We start from the raw sequence: 26,575 nt of genomic DNA, 5'->3' as shown, positions 1-26,575 counted from the left end.
AGTCAGCTAATTGAAGGTATGCAGTTGATGTTAGCACGCATAAACTGATTATATTATATCTGCCTTTTCAGATGAAACTCCAACAGACCCTTGCAATCCTTCACCATGTGGATATAATGCAGAATGCAGAGATGGGGTTTGTACCTGCTTAAAGGATTATCAGGGCGATCCATATTTTGGCTGCAAACCAGAATGTTTAACAAGCATGGATTGTCCATTAGACAAAGTTTGCTCCGGAAATAAATGTATAAATCCATGCCCTGGAACGTGTGCCTCTAGCGCGCAATGTAATGTTTACAATCATATTCCAATATGCACATGCCCCGAAGGAACTACAGGAAACGCATTTGTAGAATGTCATGCATATGAAGGTAACTTACAAGGTTTCAATATTTAAAGAACAACAAATAATTTAGAAGAACCTATTTATAGCCTAATGTCGTATTCTCATCTCTATTTTAGTTATGCATGCTGAACCCTGCAATCCGAACCCGTGCGGCCCGAACAGCCAGTGCCGAGCAATAAATAACCAAGCTGTGTGCTCATGCCTACCGACGTATATTGGAACTCCTCCTTCGTGCCGACCAGAATGTACTATCAGTGCAGAGTGTCCTCTAAACGAAGCATGTAATAACCACAAGTGCATAAATCCTTGCGTCGGTAGCTGTGGTTACGGAGCAAAGTGTGAAGTAGTCAATCATAATCCGATATGTTCGTGTCCACCACAATATACTGGAGATCCGTTTACGCGTTGCAATCCTTTAGGTGAGTCTCCATCTTTCCTGTCTTTTGTAGCTATCCGAGATACAGATTGTTTATATTTAATTCAGATATTCAGATATAAATAGCCCTCATTATAAAATAAAGAACCGTTAAATCTGTTTAATGTAACAAATATTAGATGTTAAATAAATCATTTATTTATTTATGAATTCGTTTTTCATCGTTGACATTACTTTGCAATATTAAAAAATAATTTGCTTTTTAGTTGCTACTCCACTGCCACCAGTTGATCCCTGTACACCATCGCCTTGTGGTCCTTACTCAGTGTGCAAAGTGATTGGGGAATCGCCGTCGTGCACGTGCCAATCCGAATATATCGGCGGCCCGCCTAATTGTCGACCAGAATGCATCAGTAACTCTGAATGTCCAAGCAATCTAGCATGTGTCAACCAAAAGTGCAGAGATCCCTGCCCAGGAAGCTGTGGTTATAATGCAGACTGCAAAGTTATTAGTCATGCATTAGTATGTTCTTGTCCATTTGGTCAAACTGGTGATCCATTGATATCATGTTCCCCAGTCAAAGGTAATTAAACTTCACTCAAAAATACATTATTCAATCTAGAATGAATAAGCACATAAATTCTACTAAATAATATGTAATTACAGATACTAAAATCGAATATAACTCTCCTTGCGAACCATCACCATGTGGGCTCAATGCCGAGTGCACGGAAAGGAATGGTGCCGGCGCTTGTAGATGTCTTGATACGTATGTCGGCAACCCATACGAGGGCTGTCGTCCTGAATGTGTTATTAACACTGACTGCCCTCCAATGCTGGCTTGCATTCAAAACAAATGCAAAGACCCCTGTCCAGGCATCTGTGCGCCAAATGGAATCTGTCAAGTTGTTAACCATTTACCTTCATGCTACTGCCCACCTGGATTAACAGGGAATGCTTACGTCAATTGTGTTGAAATTGTGGAAGGTGAGTAATATGATTACAATTTTTTTTTTTTTATACGTACGCTTCATTTTTTAAGGTTCCGTCCAAAGGGTAAAACGAGACCCTATTGTTTTCGCTCCTCTGCCCGTCCGTCCGTCCGTCTGTCACCAGGCTGTATCTCATGAACTGTGATAGTTAGAGAGCTGAAATTTTCACAGATGATGTATTTCTGTGCCGCTTAACGGCAACAAATACTAAAAACTAGAATTAAATAAATATTTTGGGGGGCTCCCATATAATAAAAGTGTTTTATTTTTTTTCCGTTTTATAAATGGTACGGAACCCTTCGAGCGCGAGTCCGACTCGCACTTGGCCGGTTTTTTTTTTACTTTTATTTTTTATAATTTCAGATGTCGTGAAACCAACATCTTGTACGCCATCGCCTTGCGGACCTAATAGTCAGTGCAGAGAAGTAAACACACAAGCTGTATGTAGTTGTCAGCTTGATTTTATGGGAACACCACCGAACTGCCGACCAGAGTGCACTATAAACAGTGAATGTAGTAGTGACAAAGCCTGCGTAAACCGCAAATGTGTAGACCCATGCGCTGGTCAATGCGCTAGAAATGCGAACTGCAGAGTCATAGCTCACAACCCTATTTGTTCATGCCAAGATCGATTTACCGGTGATCCGTTTACAAACTGCGTACCCAGTAAGTAATTTAAACTAAGTGTATGTCAATGTTATGTGTCCATAAAAGGGGCGTTTCTTTTTCTAATTAATACCCATTACGTTTTACAGTGCCGCAATCAATACCGGGAACACGGCCGGAAGTCAACCCGTGTGTACCATCTCCATGTGGTCCAAATTCACAATGTCAAGAGTTTAATGGCAATGCGCGCTGCACTTGTCTTCCAAATTACATAAGTTCTCCACCGCGATGCAGACCCGAATGCACCATCAACTCTGAGTGTAACGCTGTCAAGGCGTGTATCAACAACAAATGCACTGACCCGTGCCCCGGCGCGTGTGGTAACAATGCGCAGTGTAACGTCAATAATCACCTGCCAATATGTTCTTGCTTGCCTGGCTTTACTGGAGATCCATTCAGCAGCTGTGCAATCATGCATCAAGGTAATTATTACTTTTAATCGTAGCCTGATCAAATACAAAAACAACCTTTCTTAATTCATTTACTCATGTTTTTTCTTTTAGACATTGAACCAGTAAACCCATGTGTACCATCGCCATGCGGCACCAACGCTGTTTGTGAAAATGGTGCTTGCTCTTGCCTGCCAGAATACTATGGCGACCCTTATGTGGGATGTAAACCTGAATGTGTCCTCAACTCAGACTGCTCAAGAGATAAAGCCTGCATTAAAAACAAATGCAAAGACCCATGTCTTGGAACGTGTGGAGTTGGAGCTATTTGTGAAACTATCAACCATATTCCAATGTGTTCATGCCCGGCAGGATTTTCAGGATCACCATTCCACTTCTGCAATGAAGTTAAAGGTAAAAATATTTTATTGATATGGTTTTTGAGATTAATTTACTGTTACCAGTAATTAAATTTTTAACATAATTATATTTTTCAGAACCAGCAACGCCAATTAATTTATGTCAACCATCACCATGCGGTCCATACAGTCAGTGCAGAGAAGTAAGCGGACATGCTGTTTGTGTCTGTGTGCAAGGATACGTAGGCAGCCCACCTAACTGTCGGCCGGAATGCACAGTTAGCTCAGATTGTAAACTAAACCAGGCTTGTTCGAATCAAAAGTGCATCGACCCTTGTCCAGGCGCCTGCGGACGTAACACACACTGCATAGTTGTCAATCATAACCCTGTCTGTACTTGCTTAAACGGTTACTCTGGAGATCCATTTTCTTCTTGTCAAATAATCCGTAAGTTTATTATTTTCTTTCTTAGTTTGAAGTATTTCTATATTTAAGTTATAGTTTAGATTAACACCTGTTTCTGTTTTGTTCTCAGCTGCAAAAACACCAGAAAAAGTTAATCCGTGTCTACCTTCACCCTGTGGACCCAACTCTCAATGTACAGAAAATGGAGATAATGCGGATTGCCGCTGCTTGCCAGAGTATATAGGTGCACCGCCAAATTGTAGACCAGAATGTACTAGTAACACCGAATGTACAGCAAATATGGCTTGTATAAACAGAAAGTGTCAAGATCCCTGTCGCGGTGCATGCGGTAGTAACGCCGAGTGTAGAGTCGTTAGTCACACCCCGATTTGCTTATGTCAGAATGGCTTCACGGGCGACCCATTCCTCTACTGCAATGTCATAATCGCTGCTGTCGAACACGAACGCCCTACGCCTTGCATTCCTTCGCCGTGTGGTGCAAACGCACAATGTCGAGAGCAAAACAATGCCGGATCTTGCACTTGCCTACCCGGATACTTTGGCAACCCTTACGAAGCTTGCAAGCCAGAATGCCTAATCAACTCCGATTGTCCATCAAATATGGCATGTTATCAGAACAAATGCCATGACCCCTGTCCGGGCACTTGTGGCGTAAATGCTCAGTGCAACGTCATCAATCACATTCCAACTTGTTCTTGCGCTGAGCAACACTACGGGGATCCGTACAAAATCTGTACATTCAAAGTTCAATGTAAGTACTGTAAACTTTCCCTCTTAATCTAATAAGGTTTGCTGTAGGAAATCCCAATTCTGGATTAAACTCGCCATTGTACATCATCTTCTCTAAAATGTTTCTAAAATGTCAAATAAATAATAGAGGATAATAATACCTATAAATAATCAGTAACTTGTTTAGCATTAATATTTATTTAATAAAACTAAAAATATCCATATATAAAAAAAATGCAAATAAAATATCCTTTATCAGAATATTCACAGTGTATATCTACGTATGTGCAAGCATTTTGCGACTATTGTGGATCTTATGAAATAAAATTTTATTTACAGCTGATCCCATAGAGCCTTGCAATCCCTCACCGTGTGGCCCGAACAGCCAATGCAAAACACAAAATGGAATTGCTTTATGTACGTGTTTGAGTGGTTATCAAGGATCTCCACCTGATTGTCGTCCTGAGTGCGTAACTAGTTCGGAATGCCCATTAGACAAAGTTTGTGAAAACTTTAAATGTGTATCTCCATGTGACAAGGCATGCGGCTTACAGACTGAATGTAGAGTGATCAAACACAATCCAATATGTTCTTGTAAACAAGGCTACACTGGCGACCCGTTCTCAGTCTGCTATGTTATTCCTGAAAAACAACCGTCTCCACCGGAACCAACCAACCCATGCATTCCTTCACCCTGTGGATTAAATGCTGAATGTCGCGATGTCGGTGGAATACCGTCTTGCTCATGCACAGTGGGATTCTTCGGAAGTCCCCCGAACTGCAAACCTGAATGCGTAGTCAACACAGATTGTAGTAACGATAAGTCTTGTATGAACATGAAATGTCAGAATCCTTGTCTTGGATCATGTGGTCTAAACGCAATTTGTAACGTTGTTAATCATATACCAATATGTTCATGTCCTAATGGTTATGAAGGTGATCCTTTCGCAGTATGCAACGTCAAACCACCAGGTAAGATAATTTGTTGATCAATATTATATTTAATTTTATATTATACATATGGTAGAGCAAAGCAAGATAGCATTTTGTAACCCAAGTCGTTATTAACCATCCAAAAAAATGGTAATTTTTTAAACAAAATTATATTATACATACATGGGTACAGTTTGATGAATTTAAAAATCTGGTAGCAATGTATTTTTAATGAATATGTAATATTTTTTTAGAAACACCACAAAGCGTTGATCCTTGCCATCCTTCTCCATGTGGACCTAATGCTGTTTGTAACAATGGCGAGTGCCAATGTTTGCCAGAATATCAAGGAGACCCATACTTCGGTTGTCGGCCGGAGTGTGTTCTTAGTACAGATTGTGCTCCAGATAAAGCGTGCCTTAGATCAAAATGTGTAGATCCATGTCGCGATATGTGCGGATTCAACGCAGAATGCAATGTTTATAACCATGTTGCAATCTGCAGTTGCCCAAGTGGAATGACAGGTGACGCATTTACAAAGTGTGTCCGCATCGAAAGTAAGTATCTAAGATACTACAATTTATTTTTTTAGTTTTTAGTTTAGTTAACGCGTCCATTCTAATATTTAATAAATCCTTTCCTTCGCAGAGCCTGTCAACAGACCATGTGAGCCATCACCATGCGGACCAAACAGTTTATGTAGAGAAGCAAATGGTCAAGCTATTTGTGCCTGTCTCCAAGGCTTTATTGGCAACCCACCTAACTGTCGTCCAGAATGTATACAAAGTACCGATTGTGCTCCATCACTGGCATGTATCAATCGAAAATGCCAAGATCCTTGCCCAGGATCATGCGGCCATAATGCATTATGTAACGTTAACAATCATAATCCTATATGCACATGCCCAGCTAGATACACCGGTTCTCCATTTAGTCATTGTTATGGTAATTATATTGATTTTCAAACTGTCTAATCTCACTTCTCACTTTGTAAATAATTTTATACTGTATTTTTTTATTTGCTTCCAGTTCTGGTAATTGAAGAAAAGCCCTCTAATCCTTGCGTGCCATCACCTTGTGGACCAAACAGTATATGCAATCCGACTCCTAACGGCGACTCGTATGTTTGCACATGTCAACCAACATTTGAAGGAACACCGCCGCAATGTCGAAGAGAGTGCACTACAAGCGATGAGTGTCCGTCAAACAAAGCTTGTACTAACTACAAGTGCAGTGATCCCTGTCCTGGATCTTGTGGAACGAATACACAATGTGCTGTACGTTTGCACAGCCCCATGTGCTCATGCGAGGAAGGGTACACCGGCGATCCTTTCACAGCTTGTTATCTAATTCCACAAGCGATAGAAAAAATTGATCCTTGTAATCCTACACCATGTGGGGCTAATGCTCAATGCAAAGTTTCAAGAAACAGCGTTGCAGCGTGCATTTGTGAACCTGGATATTTCGGAAATCCCTACGAGTCTTGCAGACCAGAATGCGTAGTGAATACTGACTGTCCTTATAATAAGGCATGTCTGAGAAACAAATGTGAAGACCCTTGTCCCGGGGTATGCGGGTCTACAGCATTGTGCCAAGTAATCAATCATGTTCCATCATGCAATTGCGCACCTGGATACACTGGTAACCCGTACACCTATTGTCATGTCATCATAAATGAACCGAGTAAGTGACCCTTAGTGTAAAACCAGAGTTTCAGGTTCATAAATGGTTTATCTTAAATCCTCATAATACTTATAAAATGTACAAACATTTTTTACAGCTCCTGTTCCTCAAAATCCTTGCGTGCCAAATCCATGCGGCAGTAATGCCCTTTGCAAGGACAATAATGGTTTAGCAATATGTTCGTGTATGCCAGAGTTTTACGGATCTCCGCCAAACTGCCGACCTGAGTGCACAGTTAACTCGGAATGCGACACTTCCAAGAGTTGTGTAAGGCAAAGATGTGTTGACCCATGTATTGGTTCGTGTGGTCAAGAAGCAGAATGCAGAGTTGTAAACCATGCACCAATATGTTCCTGTAAAAGAGGATTTGAAGGAGATCCATTTGTTAGATGTGCTATTGTGAAAGGTGGGTGTCAAATTCATTATAACGTGTAATATCATTCGAATGAACATGTATTTCAGAACACTAACTTTTATTTTATAGAAGTCCCAGTTCAACATCAAAATCCGTGTGTACCATCGCCTTGCGGACCAAATTCGCAATGCCAAATCGTAAACCAAGTATCATCATGTGCTTGTCTGGATAACTACGTTGGCTCTCCACCGAACTGTCGAGCAGAATGTACAGTTAACTCTGACTGCCCGAGCACCAAAGCTTGCATTAACCAGAAATGTCGCGATCCATGCCAGGGCTCATGTGGATTACACACTGAGTGTCAAGTCTATCAGCATGCTGCTATTTGCAGTTGCATGGAGGGATACACTGGCAATCCATTCCAAAGTTGTCATGTAAAGGAGAAAATTGGTAAGTGGTTCTTCTCATCGCATTCATGCCAACTTTACATCTTATTAAGCACCTCAGGAATACCCCGGACTCCGTGTTACAAAATTATTAAAAATAATATAATAAATTATCATTATATTACCAGTAGAAGCCACCTTAACTATGAAGAGGTAAAGCACTGGTCAAATCGCGGGAATTGGCTGTAGTTTACAAAGCAACTCATGCTTATATTATTATGATCCACATAGAAAACGAACATAGCTTTTTAGGTTACATAGTTAGTTACCCATTTTATATTCTCGTTTCTAGATCCCGTGCCTACTGTTTACGACAAGTGCAATCCAAGTCCTTGCGGAGCAAACGCTGACTGTAATGACGGCCAGTGCACATGTAGGCCCGACTACTTCGGAAATCCTTACTTGAGTTGTCGTCCAGAATGCACACACAATTCTGACTGTCCTTCTACAGTAACATGTGTGAACAACAAATGTATTAATCCGTGCACAAATCTATGCGGACATGGTGCATTATGTGAAGTATATAATCACATACCGATGTGTAGTTGTCCATCAAATACTACAGGAAACGCTTTCTTCTCATGTACACCAGTAACAGGTAAACAGATCTTATATCCTTATAGTTTTAGATGTTTTTTTTTATAGTGAACTGAATGGAATGCATATTTATTTCAGCAATCTCAGTAAGTCGAGATCCATGCCACCCGTCCCCATGTGGCCCGTATAGCGTATGTCGAGCAATGCAAGAACAAGCCGTATGTTCGTGTCTTATTGGCTATATTGGAGTACCTCCATCTTGTAGACCCGAATGTTTGGTAGATTCGGATTGCACAAGTCTCATGTCATGTTCAAATCAAAAGTGCGCCGACCCCTGCATTGGTTCTTGCGGATTGAACGCAGAATGTCGAGTACACTACCACAAGCCCATTTGTTACTGCAGAAATGGTTTCACTGGTGACCCATTTACTCACTGCGTAATCATTCAAAGTAAGTATCACTGATATTATTTTACATTCATTTAATGTTACAAGTCTTGTTGCTCGAAATGAATGTTTTAGACAAAATAATAAATGCTGTCGAATTGACTATGCTATGTGTTTACTAGATGAACCACCACCAAAGCGAACACCCTGTGAACCCTCACCGTGTGGTCCCAATTCTGAATGCCGAGTAGTAAACGAAGCACCCACGTGTTCCTGCCAACCTGGTTACATAGGGCAAGCACCATATTGCCGTCCAGAGTGCACTACAAACAGTGAATGCAACTTTGATAAGGCTTGCATAAATAACAAATGTGCTGACCCGTGCATTGGTGCTTGCGGTCTGAACACGGAATGTAGAGTCATCAGTCATTCGCCACAATGTGCATGTCAACCAGGATATGAAGGAGACTCTTTCTATCAGTGTACTCCTGTCAAAGGTATTTTAAAAATTTCTGTAATAAATAATAACTCTTTAATTATTAAAAATTGTTGTCTTCTTTTTCTAAATCATTCACTTTTAGTTCCAGCTCAAAAGCCACCACCACCTACTGAACCTTGTGTGCCTAACCCATGCGGGCCGAACGCTGTCTGTCAAGAGCGTAACAATGCTGGTAGTTGTACTTGTGTAACGGGATATTTAGGTAACCCTTATGAAGGGTGCAGACCAGAATGTGTCATCAACTCTGACTGCACAGACAATTTAGCATGTATCAATAACAAATGTCAAGATCCTTGTCCTGGTCTATGTGGAACGAATGCACAATGTCAAATGGTTAATCATATTCCCAACTGTGCATGCACGTTGGGATATGTAGGTAACCCATATGATAGATGTATTCCTAAACAAGGTAAAATTTATCTTTTCAAACTCTAATCAAATTCTACGTATTTAACTAAACAAAAGTAACCCATGATTTATTTTTGACAGAGTCACCTACTGATCCATGCAATCCGTCACCATGTGGTCCATACAGTACTTGCATTGCTGCTGCCAATAAAGCAATATGTACTTGTCTTAAGGACCATATTGGCAACCCACCAAATTGTAGACCGGAATGTATGTTGAGCTCGGAGTGTCCTCTCAATAAAGCTTGCGTCAAGCAGAGATGCGTGGATCCATGCATCGGTGCCTGCGGAGATAATGCCCAATGTCGCGTCTATCACCATAGTCCATACTGTACATGTCTACCTGGTTTTGAAGGTGATGCCTTCATCAGGTGTTCAAAAGAAAAACAGACACCGCCACAAATAAAGTCTCCCTGCGAACCCAATCCTTGTGGGCCATTTGCTACATGTAGAGACTCCGCTGGTTCCGCCATCTGTAGTTGTATGGAAGGATACTTCGGAGCACCACCACGATGTGCGCCAGAATGCGCTATCAACGAAGACTGTCCAAATGATAAAGCCTGTGTCCGGGAGAGATGTGTTGATCCTTGCATTGGATCCTGTGGTTCCAATACAGAATGCCGAGCTATGAACCATCTGGCTATTTGCACATGTTTGCGAGGCTATCGCGGTAACTCTTTTGTTGGATGCTATCTATTTGATGGTACGTAGATTGTTACGTTAATTTTATTGTATATTATTATTATTATCACATATAATTGAGCATATTTTAATAAACTTTCGTGTTTTCCTAAATTTAAAATTTTAACGAAATATTTTCAATGTTTTACAGAGCCGCAGCCACTGCCAGTAGACCCTTGCGCAGGCAATCCTTGCGGAAGTAACGCTATCTGTAGCAACGGTACTTGTTCATGTATTCCGGGATACCACGGCAATCCCACAATAGAGTGTCGTCCCGAATGTACTACTGATAATGATTGCAACAAACGTCAAGCCTGCGTAAACTACAAATGTATAGATCCGTGCAAAAACACGTGTGGTCGCCAAGCAATCTGCAACGTCTACAATCACATAGCCATATGCGAATGTCCAGCACCGCTTCAAGGAGATGCTTTCATAGCCTGTCAGCCAGCCAGAGGTATGGATGTATGCCTTATCTTATGCATGACAATATCAAATCTACAATAATACGCAGCTCTATATATCTAATTAAATCATAATTTCACTTTTCTCTTTTGCGTATACATTAAATATGATATTAAACCAATTAGGTGGTGCCACCTTATGAAAGCAAAAAGTTTGTTCTGAAAATATTAAATACAATATTCGATCCTAAAAATTTGATACACTACGACCATTTTTGATCAAACAAAGTACTACATACAATTAAGTAACAAATGCCGAAATACCCATACAGAACCTGTGGAGTCGGATCCATGTTCGCCGAATCCATGTGGTCCAAACAGCGTGTGTCGTGCGCAAGGTTCAGTGGCACATTGCTCTTGTCGGCCGCCCATGCACTCCGAGCCGCCTAGTTGCCGACCGGAATGTCGCAGCTCAGCCGACTGCCCGACTGTGCTAGCGTGCCGAGCTGGCAAGTGCCGTGACCCTTGCCCTGGAGCGTGCGGAGCCCACGCCGTTTGTCGAACAACCATGCATTCGCCAATTTGTACTTGTCCTACTGGCTATACTGGGGATCCATTTATTCGCTGTATGCCAGGTAAACCATTTTTGCATAAATGGCTATATTTATTTCTCGCAAAATATAAATTATACGTTTATTGAATATTAACGTTTTTACAGCCCTCGAGACCGAACCCAAAAAGAATTCACCCTGCCCGGATTGTGGGCCGAATGCCGATTGCATTGATGGCCTCTGTCGCTGCCGTTCAAGTTTCTTCGGATCGCCACCATTCTGTCGTTACGAGTGTCTGGATTCTAATGATTGCGAATTGCATTTGACGTGCATTAACAGACGTTGCGTAGATCCCTGTCCCGGAGCATGCGGCCAGGGAGCCGATTGTGTCCCAGTAGCTCATGAGCCACGCTGCACTTGTCCTCCCTCCACTACCGGAAATCCTCTTACGGCGTGCCGTCCCATCGAAAATATTCGTAAGACAGATTAGATCAAGCGGTCGATTGCTTTAAAAGTTTAAATGAATAAATAATAATAATTGAAAATATTTTCCAAAAATATAGGTGTGATGTAGGTCGCGGCAATCTTGCGTCTTCACTTTTAAAGCTTAGGCATGGGTTTTACTAGTGAAACCAAGTGCGCCGTTTGCCTCTAAAAATGTCGACAACTATTGTAGCTTAAAGAAAAGCTTTCCATATTTGCTTCAGTAGGCGTATCGCAGACAAGTGTTAAAACTTTTTCATGATGTTACAGCTAAAGAACCAAACGATCCCTGTGGACCGGGTGCGTTGTGTCGAGTAAGAGGAGCAGGTGCTTCTTGTGAATGTGAGCCTGGACTACGTGGAGATCCTAACTCTGGCTGTCGACCTGAATGTGTTGCTGACTCGGATTGCTCACCGTCAAAAGCTTGTATACGCTCTCACTGCCGAGACCCCTGCCAGGGTACTTGCGGTGTAGGTGCTGATTGCGAAACTGTCAATCACATACCATTGTGTTCGTGCCCCACTGGAACTAGAGGAAACGCTTTTGAAAGATGCTACGCGGAAGTAACCCGTAAGTTAAAAAAAGAAAATATTCTAGAATGGTTTATGTTTGTGAATATGACAAAAAACATGAACTGATTATGTATTCACAGAACCACCCTGTACTCCGTCACCGTGCGGGCCCGGAGCCTTGTGCTCCGTAGTAGGAGACAGCGCCATGTGCACATGTCCGAGCGGCACGAGTGGTGATGCGGCCACGACAGGCTGTAGGCCCGAGTGTGTGGTCAGCTCAGAGTGCCCGCGGGACCGCGCCTGCGTACGCAACAAGTGCATTGATCCCTGCCCTGGTACATGTGGCAATGGAGCTATGTGTCGCGTCTTTAATCATGCACCCATCTGCTGGTGCCCACCGCCGACAACTGGCGATCCATTCATCGATTGTATAGGTTAGTATTAACTGGTATTAATTCAAGCAAATTCAAGCTAATAACATAGCTGTTAGTCATTAAGGCAAAAAACATATTCACGATATTTAACTTTGTAACGGCATCTACCATATACTCAGGGTCTAGCTAGCCTGAACATGTTGATTCTTGATGATTTTTTCTGTCTTTCTGATTTTTTAATTATTTTTTTCATTGATTACTGTACCGGGTGCGATAGTCGTATTTTTTTAACATAGCTACTGATAAAATATACATAGCTTTTGCAACCGGTTTCTGAACACGTTTTTGGCACTTATTCATCTATTCACTATTGTAAGGGAGGATCAATAGATGAATTGCCGTGCTCGAAAAGCGGCGTAAGTTGTGGAATTTCCTGCCGCTTTGATAATATTACATACGCAATGCCTATTCACACTATTAGCAAAGATTACCAGGATATACTAAACTGATTTTATTTTTTTCATGAAGAAACACCAGCCAAGCCCAACGATCCTTGTGATCCCAACCCTTGTGGGGCCCACGCCACCTGCCGGAATGGAATTTGCACGTATTACGAATGTACTGTGAACGATGACTGCTCCGGTGACCGTGCATGTATCAACAGAAAGTGCACTGATCCGTGCGTTAACGCATGTGGACTCAACGCAATATGCACGGGTGTGAGACACTCACCAGTATGTTCGTGCCCTGCGGGATACACCGGCTCGCCATTGGTGCGCTGCGTCATGATCTCGTCGATAACGCCAGTGCCCGAGTGCATATCGGATAATCAGTGTCCTGATAACGCTGCTTGTGTCAATGATCGTTGCTCTCCACTTTGCGGCCCTAACAACTGTGGACTCAATGCACGCTGCATAGCCAAACAACACAGAGCCCTTTGCACTTGCCTACCAGGTTATGAAGGCAATGGCTACACTGGATGTTACTCAGGTAATTAATTCATAATTGTAATCCTGAACACAAAACTCAACATTAGGTATCCTAAAATAAGTCTATATTTTAATGTATATAAGTTTTGTATTACTTTGTGTCTTATCCAAATAATATGATAATTGTATACAGAATGGCTACATAATTTCGAAGGCATGCTGACTTCTAATAAACAGGGTACCTATATCTAGTTGAAAAGTCAAGTTTTGCCCTGGCCCACTTAGCCATGTTCCTAAAAATGTAAAAAAATAAAATAAATAACGATTTTATTGTTTATGTTTTCCAGTGCAATGCCATAGCAACAACGATTGTCCAGATGACGAAAGCTGTGAAAGTGGTTCATGTGTGAAGGTGTGCTTGCGCATTCGCTGCGGCGACGAGGCGCATTGTGTTGCGCGTGGTCACACTGCTTCATGTGAATGTAATGCCGGAGCCCACGGCGACCCATGGACGGGTTGTCGCCGAGCTGAGTGTATTGTTGATGACGATTGCTCCTCATGGCTGGCTTGCTCTCGCGGTTCTTGCAGAGACCCATGCCTTGGCGCATGTGCTCAAGGAGCAATCTGTACCGTAGTTCGCCATGTACCTTCGTGTGAGTGCCCGAGGGGCACTCAGGGCAACCCCAAGATCGAATGTCGTCAAGGTTAGCCATTTTGAATCTCATCTCATTATTTCATAATAAGCTCGAAGTGATTCAGTAACCCCCTTCAATATAATTTTCTTTTAGTTTTAGAACCAGGCCAATGTGTAATGGATGGAGAATGTGGACCCGACCTAGCATGTTTGCAAGGCGTATGCAAGAACCCCTGTGAACCAACATCTTGTGGCATTCGTGCGGAATGTAGAGTTGCAAACACATTACCATTCAGAACACTTGTTTGCGAGTGCCCTAAGCCTCTCGTTGGTGATGCTTCAGTACAATGTAATCCAAGTAAGTATTTTTAAATCATAGATCATTATTTGAAAATTAAAATGAATGTCTATAAGTATTATTGCCGTTATGAAGAAATATTTACAGAAATCTAGGGAAAATGTTTTCATTATAAGAAGAAGAAGTTCCTAACCTTAGGTAAGACTGGTAAAAAGTTCCCACAAGAGGATTTTTGAAAGTATGTATATTAAACTACATTCTGCACTGTGGATATTCACCATGTACATGAAATGCATGTAAATATATATATACAGCATTACAAGTACTTACATTTCACCGCACCTATTCTTCCGTAGGTCATTCAAGGTTCTATTAAGGTTAATTTAAATGAATATTGGTTACGAGAACTTGTGTTTGATTTCGGTGTAAATATTCTCAAACGCTCTAGAAAAAGCTGGTGAATTTACAACATGTTATTAACTCAGTCTTGTCGCACAATATTATCGATGTTAAATATAATTAATATTTACAGGGGGTGAGTGCAGTTCGGACAGTGACTGTGCTTCAGAAGAACATTGCGTTAACCGCGCGTGTGTGAGCGCTTGCTCCGAAATCAGCTGCGGGCCCGGCGCCGAGTGCCGCGCCAGCGCGCACCGCGCCACATGCGCCTGCGTGCCACCGCTGCAGGGCAACCCCCAGATAGGCTGCACGCTTGGTCAGTTTTGTGTCATTTTAAAAGTTCTCTTCATCACTTATTTTACTACACAAATAACTAGTATACCAATTCAGATCCTGATATGTAATATGCTTCTCCTCTATACTATATATCCCTTAAGACTAGCCAAACCGATTTTAAAATTCTTTCACGGCACTATTGGAAAGCTAGACTATCCCCGAGTAACATAGGCTATGGTTGTTTTTGTCCGGGTATTGTAAGCAATACCCCCGGGACGCCGGTGAAACCGCTGAAAACAGCTAGTTCACAATAAATACAAGCATTTTTTGTGCGCGCAGGTTCACCAGGTGTGACGTGCACATCGGATGCAGAATGCGGCGGAGCTGAGGCGTGCGTGTCGCGCCGCTGCGTGTCAGCGTGCGCCGGCGCATGCGGCACCGGCGCTCTGTGCGACGCGGCGCAACATCGCGCGCGCTGCCACTGCCCGCCTGGCACCGCCGGCGACCCCTCGCGCATCTGCTACACACGTAAGCTTCACTTTTCATTACTATGCATATACATACCTATAATTTTTATCTTTTTAGCACTTACATTTATGATTAAAAAAATTATATCTGTTCGTTAACAGCTGAATGTACATCAGACGACAACTGTCCATTTGATAAGAGCTGCGTCAACGGATATTGCCAAGACCCATGTACGCTCGGTACGCCCTGTGGAAGAGATGCAAACTGCGTGGCGGTTGCTCATATTGCCAGCTGCCGCTGCCCACCGGGTACCCAAGGAGACCCACGCCGAGCCTGCGTTTCAGCAGTTTGTCACTACAATGAAGACTGCGATGACACCCAAGTTTGCAACAGACTCAACCGAGTATGCCAGCCAGCCTGTTCCGACCAGTCGTGCGCTCCCGGCGCTCTATGTACGACGCGTAACCACCGCGCTATATGTACTTGCCCTGCAGGTCGTACTGGAGACCCGTACAGCCTCGGATGCACTACTCAACATGATGCCACAGAATGTAACACTGATTCCGATTGTTCCGCACCATTTGCTTGCGTGAATGCACGTTGCACTGACCTTTGCCTCGGAAATCCCTGCGACTCTGGTCTAATTTGTAAGATCGTCGATGTGCTACCATTACGTGCTGTGGCTTGTGTCTGTCCCGATGGCGGACGCGTAACACCCGATAACGGTTGTAGAGCTCCACCTGATCCGGAATGTTCAGTCGATTCTGAATGCACCAACAGTCAAACCTGCCGTCGTGGAAGTTGTGTCGAATCTTGTAGAGCTGATCCTTGTGGACAGAATGCTCTTTGTGATTCTATTGACCATACATCTCACTGTAGGTGTGCGCCGGGATACACTGGCAACCCGAGAACAGAGTGTAACACCAGTAAGTTCCTATTTTGAAAACATAAATAGTATTTTGTTTGTGTATGCAACACAATGTTGCATTTATTCACACCTGTCTTTGTCTTCGCAGTACCACGGCAGCCGACTTTCTTTGAATGTTACAATGATGACGAGTGTGGTTCAGAACGAGCCTGTGTCGACCGTGCTTGCGTGAACCCATGCAATGACGCATGTGGACTCGGAGCGTTATGCCGAGTTATAAATCATTTACCACAATGCTCTTGCCCGAGAGGATATTCTGGCGATGCACATACTCGATGCACCCCACGTAAGTTTCTCTTTGTTGTCCGAATGATGTACTTAGTAACACTTATTAATATACAGAAGTTTTGGCCTTTTCTTTGTATGTTATAGGTACTCATTTTATGTACTCTTTTATGTCTCTTTTTAGCATCAGACAAATCGATTATCCCAGTTGGCTGCAAAGCTAACTCTGACTGTCCTCTATCACAAGCATGTGTCAATGGCGCATGCGCAGATCCATGCGCATGTGGATCTAACGCCGAGTGTACCGTAGTGAGACACCATCCTGTTTGCTTCTGCGAGCGAGAATATTCAGGCAATCCATATGTCGGGTGCACTAAAGGCAAGTCAATACGTTTACATCATACTGTATGTTTTAATTATAAATATTGAATGTGTTTATTAAGTTTTGAATTTTTTTTTACAGTTGGATGTACCTCAGATTCAGATTGTCCCGACAGTGATACCTGCTACAACGGTGCTTGCGTTAATCCATGCGTTGTGGATGCGCCTTGCGCTATCAGCGCGGAATGCTTCGGCAAATCACATCGACCTAACTGTCGCTGTCCTGCGGGCACAACAGGAAATCCGTATACTAGATGTCAAGCTGCTGAATGTGAGGTTGACAATGACTGTAACGACGATAGTGTTTGCGTGAGGGGTTCTTGTCGTAACGCTTGCTCAAGCGATGGACGCAACCCATGTGCCAACAACGCTGAATGCTTCGCACGAAATCATGCCGCCTCTTGCAAGTGTCCGACAGCATTACCCCTTGGAGATCCTCTAGTCTATTGCTCGAGAATTGATGTAATTGGAAAACCGGAATGTCGCATGGATAGCGAATGTCCCAGTGGCTATGCTTGTTTAAGGGATGAATGTCGCGAAGCTTGCAACGAATTGAAACCTTGCACTGGCAACGCTCGTTGTACTGTTTCTGACAGCGTTCCATTCCGAACCTTGATATGTCACTGTCCTGATGGGTACATTCCTGAAGAAGGCGGAAATTGTAAACCAGCACAACTACCCGCACTTAGCTGTTCTTCTGATAAAGACTGCGGTGATCACGAATCATGTGTTAATAGAATTTGTCGTAACCCATGTAATTGCGGAGAAAACGCGGAATGTTTCATACGAAATCACAGGCCTATTTGTTCTTGTCGCGAAGGATTTGAAGGAGATCCATATCGCAGATGCCATATAGTTGGCTGCCGCAGCAACTCAGAGTGTCCTTCACACCAAGCATGTATTAATGGCAACTGCATCAGCCCATGCCTCTTAAATAGCACGTGCGGTCCTAATGCCGAATGTTACGTAGAAAGGAATTTACCTATGTGCAGATGCCGTCCAGGATTCGAGGGTGATGTTTATCTAGGATGTAATGCGATAGAGTGCAGGAGTAATGGTGATTGCCCACAGGACAAACAATGTCGTGCTCACAGGTGCGTGAATCCATGTCTTAGTGAACATATATGTGGAACTAGAGCCACATGCTTGGTGAGAAATCATATCGCCGTCTGCAAATGTGAACATGGCTATACTGGAAGCCCATATATCGAATGTAAGCCCCAAATAACAGCTGAGTGCTACGTAGACGCCGATTGTCCTTCAAGACTGGCATGTTTATCATCTAGATGCGTTAATCCTTGCTCAGAATTACGTCCCTGTGCCATTCCAGCACAGTGTGAAGTGTCACCAACTCTACCAGTACGCACAATGCTCTGCACATGTCCGCCAGGATACGTGAGCAGTGGCGGAGGAGTTTGTCGTCCAGCAACAACAACTATTGAAGATGTAATTTGTACCACTGATGATAACTGCACAACCAACAATGCTTGTATAACATCCTTCTGTAAAAATCCTTGCGAATGCGGCCCTAATTCAGATTGCCAGATTAAAGACCACAAACCTGTCTGCGCTTGCCAACCCGGTTTTATAGGTGATGCTCGAACCGGGTGCTACAAAGTTCTTTGCCAATCTGATTCACAATGTGCAGATGACGAAACATGTTTCAACAGCCGTTGTATACCAGCCTGTTCGGTTGATTCCAACACGTGTGGAGACTCAGCTGAATGTTACGGCAACGAACATCGCGCTTCATGTAGGTGCAAGATTGGAACCATAGGAAATCCATCGATTGCGTGCACACCTATAGGTTGCCGCGCAGACTCCGACTGTCCAGTAGACAAATCATGTATCAATTCTAAATGTGTTAACCCTTGCAATGCTACCACTTGCAACGAACCTGCCGAATGCAGAGTACATAATCACGAAGTACATTGTGTTTGTCCACCTGGCTACCAAAGTACTGAAGAAGGATGCTTGAGTACCAGACAGCCACAGTGCAACACTGATATTGACTGTCCCTCTGGAACTGCATGCTTGAATGCTAAGTGTGTTAACCCTTGTCTGGAAATAAAGCCTTGTGGAACTAATGCCGAGTGCAAGGTCGTTGACACACTACCCGTCAGGACAATGATCTGTGAATGTGTGCCTGGATACAAAGGAAATGCTCTTGTTGAGTGTACATCCAATAAACGTGAGTATATTTTAAATAAACAATAAAGACTTTAATGTATTGAAATATCATTTTATCTCAATATTGTAAATAAAAACAACTCTTTGCTCGCAGGACCAATCACAGAATGTATACAAGGGCAAGGTATAGATAGCAATGGCGATTGTGTACCATGCCGAGAGGAGGAAGGGCGAGTGCTGGATGCTCGCGGGCGGTGTGTGTGCGACGCGACTCGAGGCTACGTGCCACGCGGCGACAAGTGCGAGCCGCGAGGCTGCCGCGCTGATGCCCAATGTGAAGACCGAGAGCGCTGTATCAATGGCACGTGCGTGGACGCTTGCCGCGCCGAGCCATGCGGCACATCGGCCACCTGTGACGCCGTCGGCCACCGCTCGCACTGCACGTGCATCGCCGGCTACACCGGCAACCCACGCGTTCACTGCAACACTACCAACCCGCCAGTGTACCGAACCGATTTTCCTCTGCCCGATATGCAGGTGCGAATCATAATTACTTTAAATCTTTTTTGGGTTTCGCTATTTTTTAATTTATTTATTACAAAACCACAGGTTTTGTATAATTGGCTTATCGGCATTAACAATTTCGTATCATTCAGGTCCATTGCCTTGCGGACGGCGTACGTGTCAGTTTGAAGATTAAAGACTTTAATGGCGTATTGTATGTAAAGAGCTACAGCAAGGACGAACGCTGTCGATTAGCAGTGGATACGCCCAAGGATGAAGAGACTATTGTCGACTTCACGGTACATTTCGGCGAGTGTGGTTTAGTTCACGTCAATGTAAGTTCTAAACACATTTTCATAATGATTATGAATGACACCTATAACTTTCTATAACATCAGATTTTTATTATATTCTAATACATCCACGAGATGTATTACGACATAGCCTCAGAAATGTACACATATGTATTTTACAGGGTCTGGCCAGCTTCGTCCTTGTAATGCAGAAACATCCAAAACTAGTTACTTCGAACGCAAAGGCGTTCCACATAAAATGTATATACCAGACGGGCGAACAGAACGTGACACTTGCGTTCAATGTGTCGATGCTGACGACAGCCGGCACCATCGCCAACACCGGACCGCCGCCCACGTGCTCCATGAGGATCGTCTCTCGCTCCGGCAGTCAAGTCAGCTCCGCAGAAATTGGAGAGAACCTAGTCTTACAAGTCGATGTTCAACCCTCAAGTAAGTAACAAAATCAGGATCAAATACATGCTTTTGAAATAAAAACAATAGCGGGACAACCATATTTATGTTATTTTTAAAATATATTAAACAATATTTTTTAAATTTTATTTTCTTACATCCCTTTATAATTTTGTAGATATTTACGGTGGATTCGCACGTAGCTGCATAGCAAAAACAAGCGAAGTTGCCACGAACGTCGAAAACGAATACCCGGTGACAGACGCCGATGGATGTGCGACGGATCCATCTATATTCGGTGAATGGGAGCGAAGCGAAGACGGTAGCGTACTACGCGTTGCCTTTAACGCTTTCAAGTTCCCCAGCAGCGACAACATAAGATTCCAATGTAACATACGGGTCTGTTTCGGCAAATGTCAACCGGTAAGTACCACGATTTATAACTTTTTAATAAAAATAAATCTTTCATGAACACGTTCCCTTCTAAGTATGAAAATATTTATACGCAGGTTAACTGTCGGGGCGCTGACGCCTTTGGTAAACGACGCAAACGAGAAGCGATCGATAGCAGTGCAGCATCCTCACCTGCAGGCCAGTTCCGCGAAGAAGTGACTGTGGAATCCAACCAAATCCTGACGTTGCAGCGGCGCGACCCATCACAGGTAGCGCGGCAACGCGACGCGGGAGGAGCCGCGGGCGCAGGCGCAGGCGCGGGCGAGGTGTGCGTGTCGGCTGCGGGGCTGGCCGTGGCGCTGGCGCTGACGGCGCTGCTGGCGCTGGTGGCGGTGGCCGCGGCCGTGGCGTGCTGGCTGGTGGCGTGGAGGCGCGCGCGCCCGCCGCCCGCGCCGCTGCCGCACCCGGCCGACTTCCCCAACCCGCTGTTCCAGCGCTGAGTACGCTAGTCGCGGCCGCGCTCCTCCGCCGGCACCGGGCGGTGTCGGTCTTCCTCTCTCCCTATCTCTGTGCTGCCGCCGGAGGACCGCCGGCCGGGGGCGCGCCGGGCGCCGCTCGCGCTCGCCGCGCCCCAACCTTTACTTAATTTTATAATATTTTTTTACGTTTTACTATTACTAATGTGGCATCCGTCGCTCTTCGAATTTTGTGATATTCATATAAATATTCGAAATCACCATAATTTTATGTAAAATAAACATCGATTATATCTAATTTTAAGAATAAATAATTAATAATATTGCTAGTGTTTCATTGAAATAAATATCCATATCCATGAAAAACAAAAATGTGCAGCAAAACTTAAATAATTTGTGAGTGAATGTCATATTTTTTAATTTCACGTCAAAACTTAGCTTAAAACTTAGCAAAAAAAAAAGTCGTGGTGGCCTAGTGGGTAAAAGACCAACCTCTCAAGTATGAGGGCGCGGGTTCGATCCCAGGTCAGGCAAGTACCAATGCAACTTTTCTAAGTCTGTATGTACTTCTAAGTATATCTTAGACACTAATGACTGTTTCGGGTGGCACGTTAAACTGTAGGTCCCGGTTGTCATTGAACATCCTTTAGGTATTTATCCTTTGGGTAGTCAGAAGCCAGTAAGTCTGACACCAGTCTAACCAAGGGGTATCGGGTTGCCTGGGTAACTGGGTTGAGGAGGTCAGATAGGCAGTCGCTTCTTGTAAAGCACTGGTACTCAGCTGAATCCGGTTAGACTGGAAGCCGACCCCAACATAGTTGGGAAAAGGCTCGGAGGATGATGATGATGTCAAAACTTAGCTTAATATATAAATATTATAAAGCTAAGCGCAAAAGTTTAAGCCTTACTTATAAACGTGAATAAAATAATAAGTAATACTTAATGGCTGTTTAAGAAAATTCTTACTTATAAACGTTGCTTAAGCATGTCTTAACTAACATTTAATCACTACTTAAGACTAAGTTGTGATTAGTTAAAATTATGCTTAGAAAATGATTAGAGATTTTTATAAGTAAGGTTGTAAAAGAAAATTATTAGTACGCTTTTTATAAAAAATGGCTTTTCAATTATTGTGCCCCACTGACGCGACACTAAGATACAACACTTGAAGCTACAAAGCGGAGATTTTAAGACATGGGTTTATAAATGATAAATTTTTAAAAACGCATAAGGTAAACGTACCAATACTCGTCGGATTTCGGAAATCGCCGACTTTCAAGCGCTACTGTGTGTTAAATATTCAATAGAAAATGAAAATTTTTGCATGACGTGATAGAGTATTTATTCGTTATTCTAAGTAACTAATGTTTTTTTAATCATTTTCATGGGTTTATGTAGTTATTAAGGCAAAAGTAAAAAAAGGGCGATTTGTACCAATAGTCGTCTGATTTGTACGGATACTCGTCAAATATTCCCAGTACTCGTCAACTTTTAATGCGAATGTAAACTCTCTGCTCTTGAACATAAAGTTCAAGTTATGTACATTTTTTTGTGCTTGAATTTGTTAAGCATATACCTTTGAAACATTACATTATGGCATGGTAAGGTACGGTATTCAATAAAACAGATACATAGTTGCATTTTAATTTATATTCCTATCTATCAGACGCTTGGAATCACAAAATCAGTCTATAAAATATATTTCGTAATCAATCATATAACCATGCAGTCATGTGCATATGTAGCACGAGTAAAATTGTTACTATTAAAATTGTAAAATAAAATAATTAGTTTTCACAAAAAATAAAAGCCTCAAAAAAAACATTTATATAGCTTTCCGCGAAATAATTACTAACATTCATAAATATGTAGGTAAGGTTGTCATTCATCAAAACTTATGGATTGCTTAGCGCATGCTAAGTACGATTTGAAAAAATCTCTATAGACAGTTCAAAAAAAAAATGTTTTAAAGGTATGAAACAAAATTCTGATTACAACTAAGCGTTCAAACCCAATAATAATAATATCTAATAAGCCCCGCAGGGCATCTGACTCGGATGACGGGGAGTAGCGACCCCGCGGGGCTATATATACCGAGTACTCCAGAGAGAGTATACTGTCCCTGTCCTGCTTCACTCCTGCTGGCCGGAGTGATGCATGACGGGGGATAGGTCTCCCGCCTCTGGCTTGCCTTCATTGGCCGTCCAGAGTGGAGTCGCTAGAGCAGGGTTAGTAGCCTGGCTCGGAGGGTAGGTGCCTCGTGGTAAGTGACGATTGGGCCGGTGATGCTGGACACACAGGGAGCGCGTGATCTGCGTTTAAAGTCCGCCGAGGTATCCTCACCCTTCAGCCGCTCATGTATTGCCCTCTTGTTGCTATTCAGTGACTGATTCCCGGGGGCCTAGTAAGTGAGCTGGCGAGCCTCCACTTGCCTTTTAACAATTATTTTATACATTGTCATCGGCAGGTGCCATAGTTCCTATAGTTTTCTATATCCTAATCCACTAACATCCCAACGCAATAGCCCAAGTAGTTTTCCTCCATAGTTAGCAATAGTTTAGCACAGAACCGGGGATTGTCCTTGGGTTCATTTCTATAGTTTACTATAGCTTTCCGCCCGCGGTTTCACCCGCGTCCCGAGATAACTGCTTCCCGTAGCCGGATGGTGACAAAAACAATCCTATGTCCTTCCTCCTGGCTCTAAACTACCTCCTGGCTCCTTGCCAATTTTCAGCTAAATCGGTTCAGCCGTTCTTGAGTTATAACACGGTACATAATGGAGTAACTAACACGACTTTATTTTATATATATAGATGTATACAGGGATAATCGTCGGTTTTGTGTCACTATTTCATTAAAGTTGTCTCAAAAGGGCGTTTTAAATTTTCTTGCTGCATCTGATGTTGTGGCCCCTTGATTTACTGCTTCTATGACTTATAAAAGGCCCTCTTGCTTCTAGTGTCTTTCAGTCATGACCTGCTATTAAAATTACGACCATGCAATCACTAGGTACATACAATTTTAAATAAAAAATCTTACTTAAGATTACTCTTTACCCATCGATATCGAATACGACAAGCAAAGAAGTGACAGGGATGGAAGCTATGTCATCTTAGTTTTAAAACTGATTTTAATATTTTTTGCGTAAAGACTAGTTGAATGACATAATTTTTATACCGGCGCTATTAAGGCACGTTAGGGAGACGCGGTACAATACGCGTGACGACATGCAGTTCTTTCAAACATTTTACATTCAAACATAGTGTAAGAACAGTCAATTTTTGCTTGCCACAAATTGAAATCTTGTATTTCAGTAGTAGAAACAAAGGCTAGTGGAAGTTGTACCCAAAGCGGTAGATTGTACCTATTTCGTGTCCTTAATCGAATGGCGGAGGCCTACAGCGGCCAATATTTACCTAAAAAACACTTGTAGAAAGTGCATACTCATAGAAAACAGGAGATTTAGCCATTAAGAAACATATTAATTGAATCGAATAACATGACTGTGTACGTGCATCTAGACCCAGCAGAGTAAAATTTACCCCTAAGAAAAAGCTTAAAAGAAACGCAGTTTTATCAACACATGTAGTCTAAACCTCAAATATATTTGTACTAGAGAGTTAACAATTTTGTAAAAGTCCCGATATTAGCTATTTATTCGCATTTTGTACTGTAAAACACAAAATATCCTCATTGTGACGAGTTTAGGTGCAACTTTTGAGCATGTCCCAGTAGTCGTCAAAATAATTCTAAAATTGACGGGTTTTGGGTCAAATGGGAGTTTTAAAGTACCAATACATGTCACATTAAAAAAATATATCTTCTATGTTAAAAGTATTCCAAATTGCATATTACATCCATAGCAAATAAACTTAACTATCTAATTAAACAAAGAAACATACCACAGATCCCACTGGAGTTATGTAAATCAAAAGACAAAACCACGTGCTGAGTTTCACTTTTGACAGCTGAACTCCACGAAAAAACTTTTTTGTTAGGGCACACACGTTTCGAATAACATATCTTAGACGCCATGACTGTTAAAACCCCGTATAGTCATTTCAATTGTGCAATATATTATCAACAATATGTTGACATATAAACCGGCCCATTTTAAGTTCAGTAGAAATAATAAATAAAAGTTTTTAGATTAATTGACGACTATTGGGGCATGACGACTTCACCCGCGTTTACCTTACTTCATTACTGACTGTTGCAACTCAGATCCTCAAGATACAGGCTGTAGCCTAGTTTGAGGGTCACTACTAAAAATTTATTTATTTATTTAATAGTTCATGTACACAGATACACACACAGAATACAGAAAAGAAGAAAGATAGAACACATATGTAATACATAGGCACAGCTTATTTCAAGAGAAATTTCTTCCAGCAGGCCCGTTTTGGGAGAGTTAGAATAAGAAGAGATGCAGATTGTGTGTAAAAAAGAAAGAAGCTATAACTAAAAATAATTACCTAAATACATATGTATATATATAAATAAATATATATATAAATACACTAAATACTATATGCGTCTATGATGATAAGAACACATAATGTTCCTTCAACTTCCGTTTGAATAAAGCAACAGTTTGGCAGCTCCTCAGCTCAGGCGGCAAGTTGTTCCATAGCCGTACAGCGTGCACGGTGAAGGAGTAGGAGTTGTAATTCTTTAACGAATTACTGTTCTTTTTTATTTTACAAGCTTATATGTGACAGTCCACGGTAAAAGGTACCTTATGGGCGTTGGCACTTACGACATTTCGTTTTTATAGTCTTAGCAAACTTGTAGAATTTGTATCTGTGAATGACTTAAGCGCCAAAATCGATAAGGTACCTTTTGTTATGAAATGACACACATATTAGCTTCACTTGTAACTATGTATATAAGAAAATCTTTGCCCCACTTCCCGGTCTTCGATTAGGGTAAAATTTTGCTGACAATAAGAAACGCTCTGAGTTTTGATGACAAAACATGACTATCTAAGAATCGTCATTACAAATCTAAAATGGCGGCCTTCCCAAAATGGCGGACTGGCACCTGAAATCCACCCCTGTGATATGGACACCAAATGAGTTTTCTGTCAGGAAATAGTTATTTGTTATACAAGAGTGCAAAGTTGCTTTTTAACCGCGGGCTCAATTTTGATGAACGAGCAAGCGAAGGATTCTAAAATTGAAACACGAGCGTAGCGAGTGTTTCAATAATTAAAAAGAAGTACCTATTAAAGTTCATTTATTTTAAAACTTCGTTTAAAATTGAAAACGAGGTTAAAAATGTACTTAAAAA

General features: G+C 42.3%; 1 protein-coding gene across 1 annotated transcript in view; it reads left to right on the top strand.

Annotated features, from left to right (window-relative positions):
* LOC124631053 overlaps positions 1 to 21,606 on the top strand; it is a 97,541-nt gene extending 75,935 nt beyond the window's left edge. The window contains exons 98-136 of the mRNA XM_047165175.1: positions 72 to 371; positions 463 to 765; positions 989 to 1,306; positions 1,390 to 1,710; positions 2,079 to 2,381; positions 2,471 to 2,803; positions 2,885 to 3,184; positions 3,268 to 3,576; positions 3,665 to 4,306; positions 4,624 to 5,256; positions 5,472 to 5,774; positions 5,866 to 6,162; positions 6,247 to 6,900; positions 6,998 to 7,306; positions 7,385 to 7,705; positions 7,994 to 8,299; positions 8,377 to 8,688; positions 8,807 to 9,121; positions 9,206 to 9,532; positions 9,613 to 10,233; positions 10,363 to 10,668; positions 10,948 to 11,250; positions 11,334 to 11,642; positions 11,920 to 12,219; positions 12,302 to 12,595; positions 13,064 to 13,525; positions 13,812 to 14,168; positions 14,253 to 14,456; positions 14,929 to 15,111; positions 15,411 to 15,599; positions 15,701 to 16,465; positions 16,556 to 16,753; positions 16,877 to 17,071; positions 17,156 to 19,264; positions 19,358 to 19,740; positions 19,860 to 20,042; positions 20,183 to 20,453; positions 20,593 to 20,837; positions 20,924 to 21,606. Coding sequence (XP_047021131.1) covers positions 72 to 371; positions 463 to 765; positions 989 to 1,306; positions 1,390 to 1,710; positions 2,079 to 2,381; positions 2,471 to 2,803; positions 2,885 to 3,184; positions 3,268 to 3,576; positions 3,665 to 4,306; positions 4,624 to 5,256; positions 5,472 to 5,774; positions 5,866 to 6,162; positions 6,247 to 6,900; positions 6,998 to 7,306; positions 7,385 to 7,705; positions 7,994 to 8,299; positions 8,377 to 8,688; positions 8,807 to 9,121; positions 9,206 to 9,532; positions 9,613 to 10,233; positions 10,363 to 10,668; positions 10,948 to 11,250; positions 11,334 to 11,642; positions 11,920 to 12,219; positions 12,302 to 12,595; positions 13,064 to 13,525; positions 13,812 to 14,168; positions 14,253 to 14,456; positions 14,929 to 15,111; positions 15,411 to 15,599; positions 15,701 to 16,465; positions 16,556 to 16,753; positions 16,877 to 17,071; positions 17,156 to 19,264; positions 19,358 to 19,740; positions 19,860 to 20,042; positions 20,183 to 20,453; positions 20,593 to 20,837; positions 20,924 to 21,307 — 15,167 coding nt within the window. The 3' untranslated portion in view covers positions 21,308 to 21,606. The remainder of the gene's footprint in view (positions 1 to 71; positions 372 to 462; positions 766 to 988; positions 1,307 to 1,389; positions 1,711 to 2,078; positions 2,382 to 2,470; positions 2,804 to 2,884; positions 3,185 to 3,267; positions 3,577 to 3,664; positions 4,307 to 4,623; positions 5,257 to 5,471; positions 5,775 to 5,865; positions 6,163 to 6,246; positions 6,901 to 6,997; positions 7,307 to 7,384; positions 7,706 to 7,993; positions 8,300 to 8,376; positions 8,689 to 8,806; positions 9,122 to 9,205; positions 9,533 to 9,612; positions 10,234 to 10,362; positions 10,669 to 10,947; positions 11,251 to 11,333; positions 11,643 to 11,919; positions 12,220 to 12,301; positions 12,596 to 13,063; positions 13,526 to 13,811; positions 14,169 to 14,252; positions 14,457 to 14,928; positions 15,112 to 15,410; positions 15,600 to 15,700; positions 16,466 to 16,555; positions 16,754 to 16,876; positions 17,072 to 17,155; positions 19,265 to 19,357; positions 19,741 to 19,859; positions 20,043 to 20,182; positions 20,454 to 20,592; positions 20,838 to 20,923) is intronic.
* The last annotated feature ends 4,969 nt before the right edge of the window (positions 21,607 to 26,575 follow it).

This window comes from Helicoverpa zea, chromosome 6 (assembly GCF_022581195.2).
Source record: "Helicoverpa zea isolate HzStark_Cry1AcR chromosome 6, ilHelZeax1.1, whole genome shotgun sequence".
In the NCBI taxonomy this organism is placed as follows: domain Eukaryota; kingdom Metazoa; phylum Arthropoda; class Insecta; order Lepidoptera; family Noctuidae; genus Helicoverpa; species Helicoverpa zea.
The sequence above is the reverse complement of the archived record's forward strand: the minus strand, read 5'-3'. Positions and strand labels throughout refer to the sequence as shown.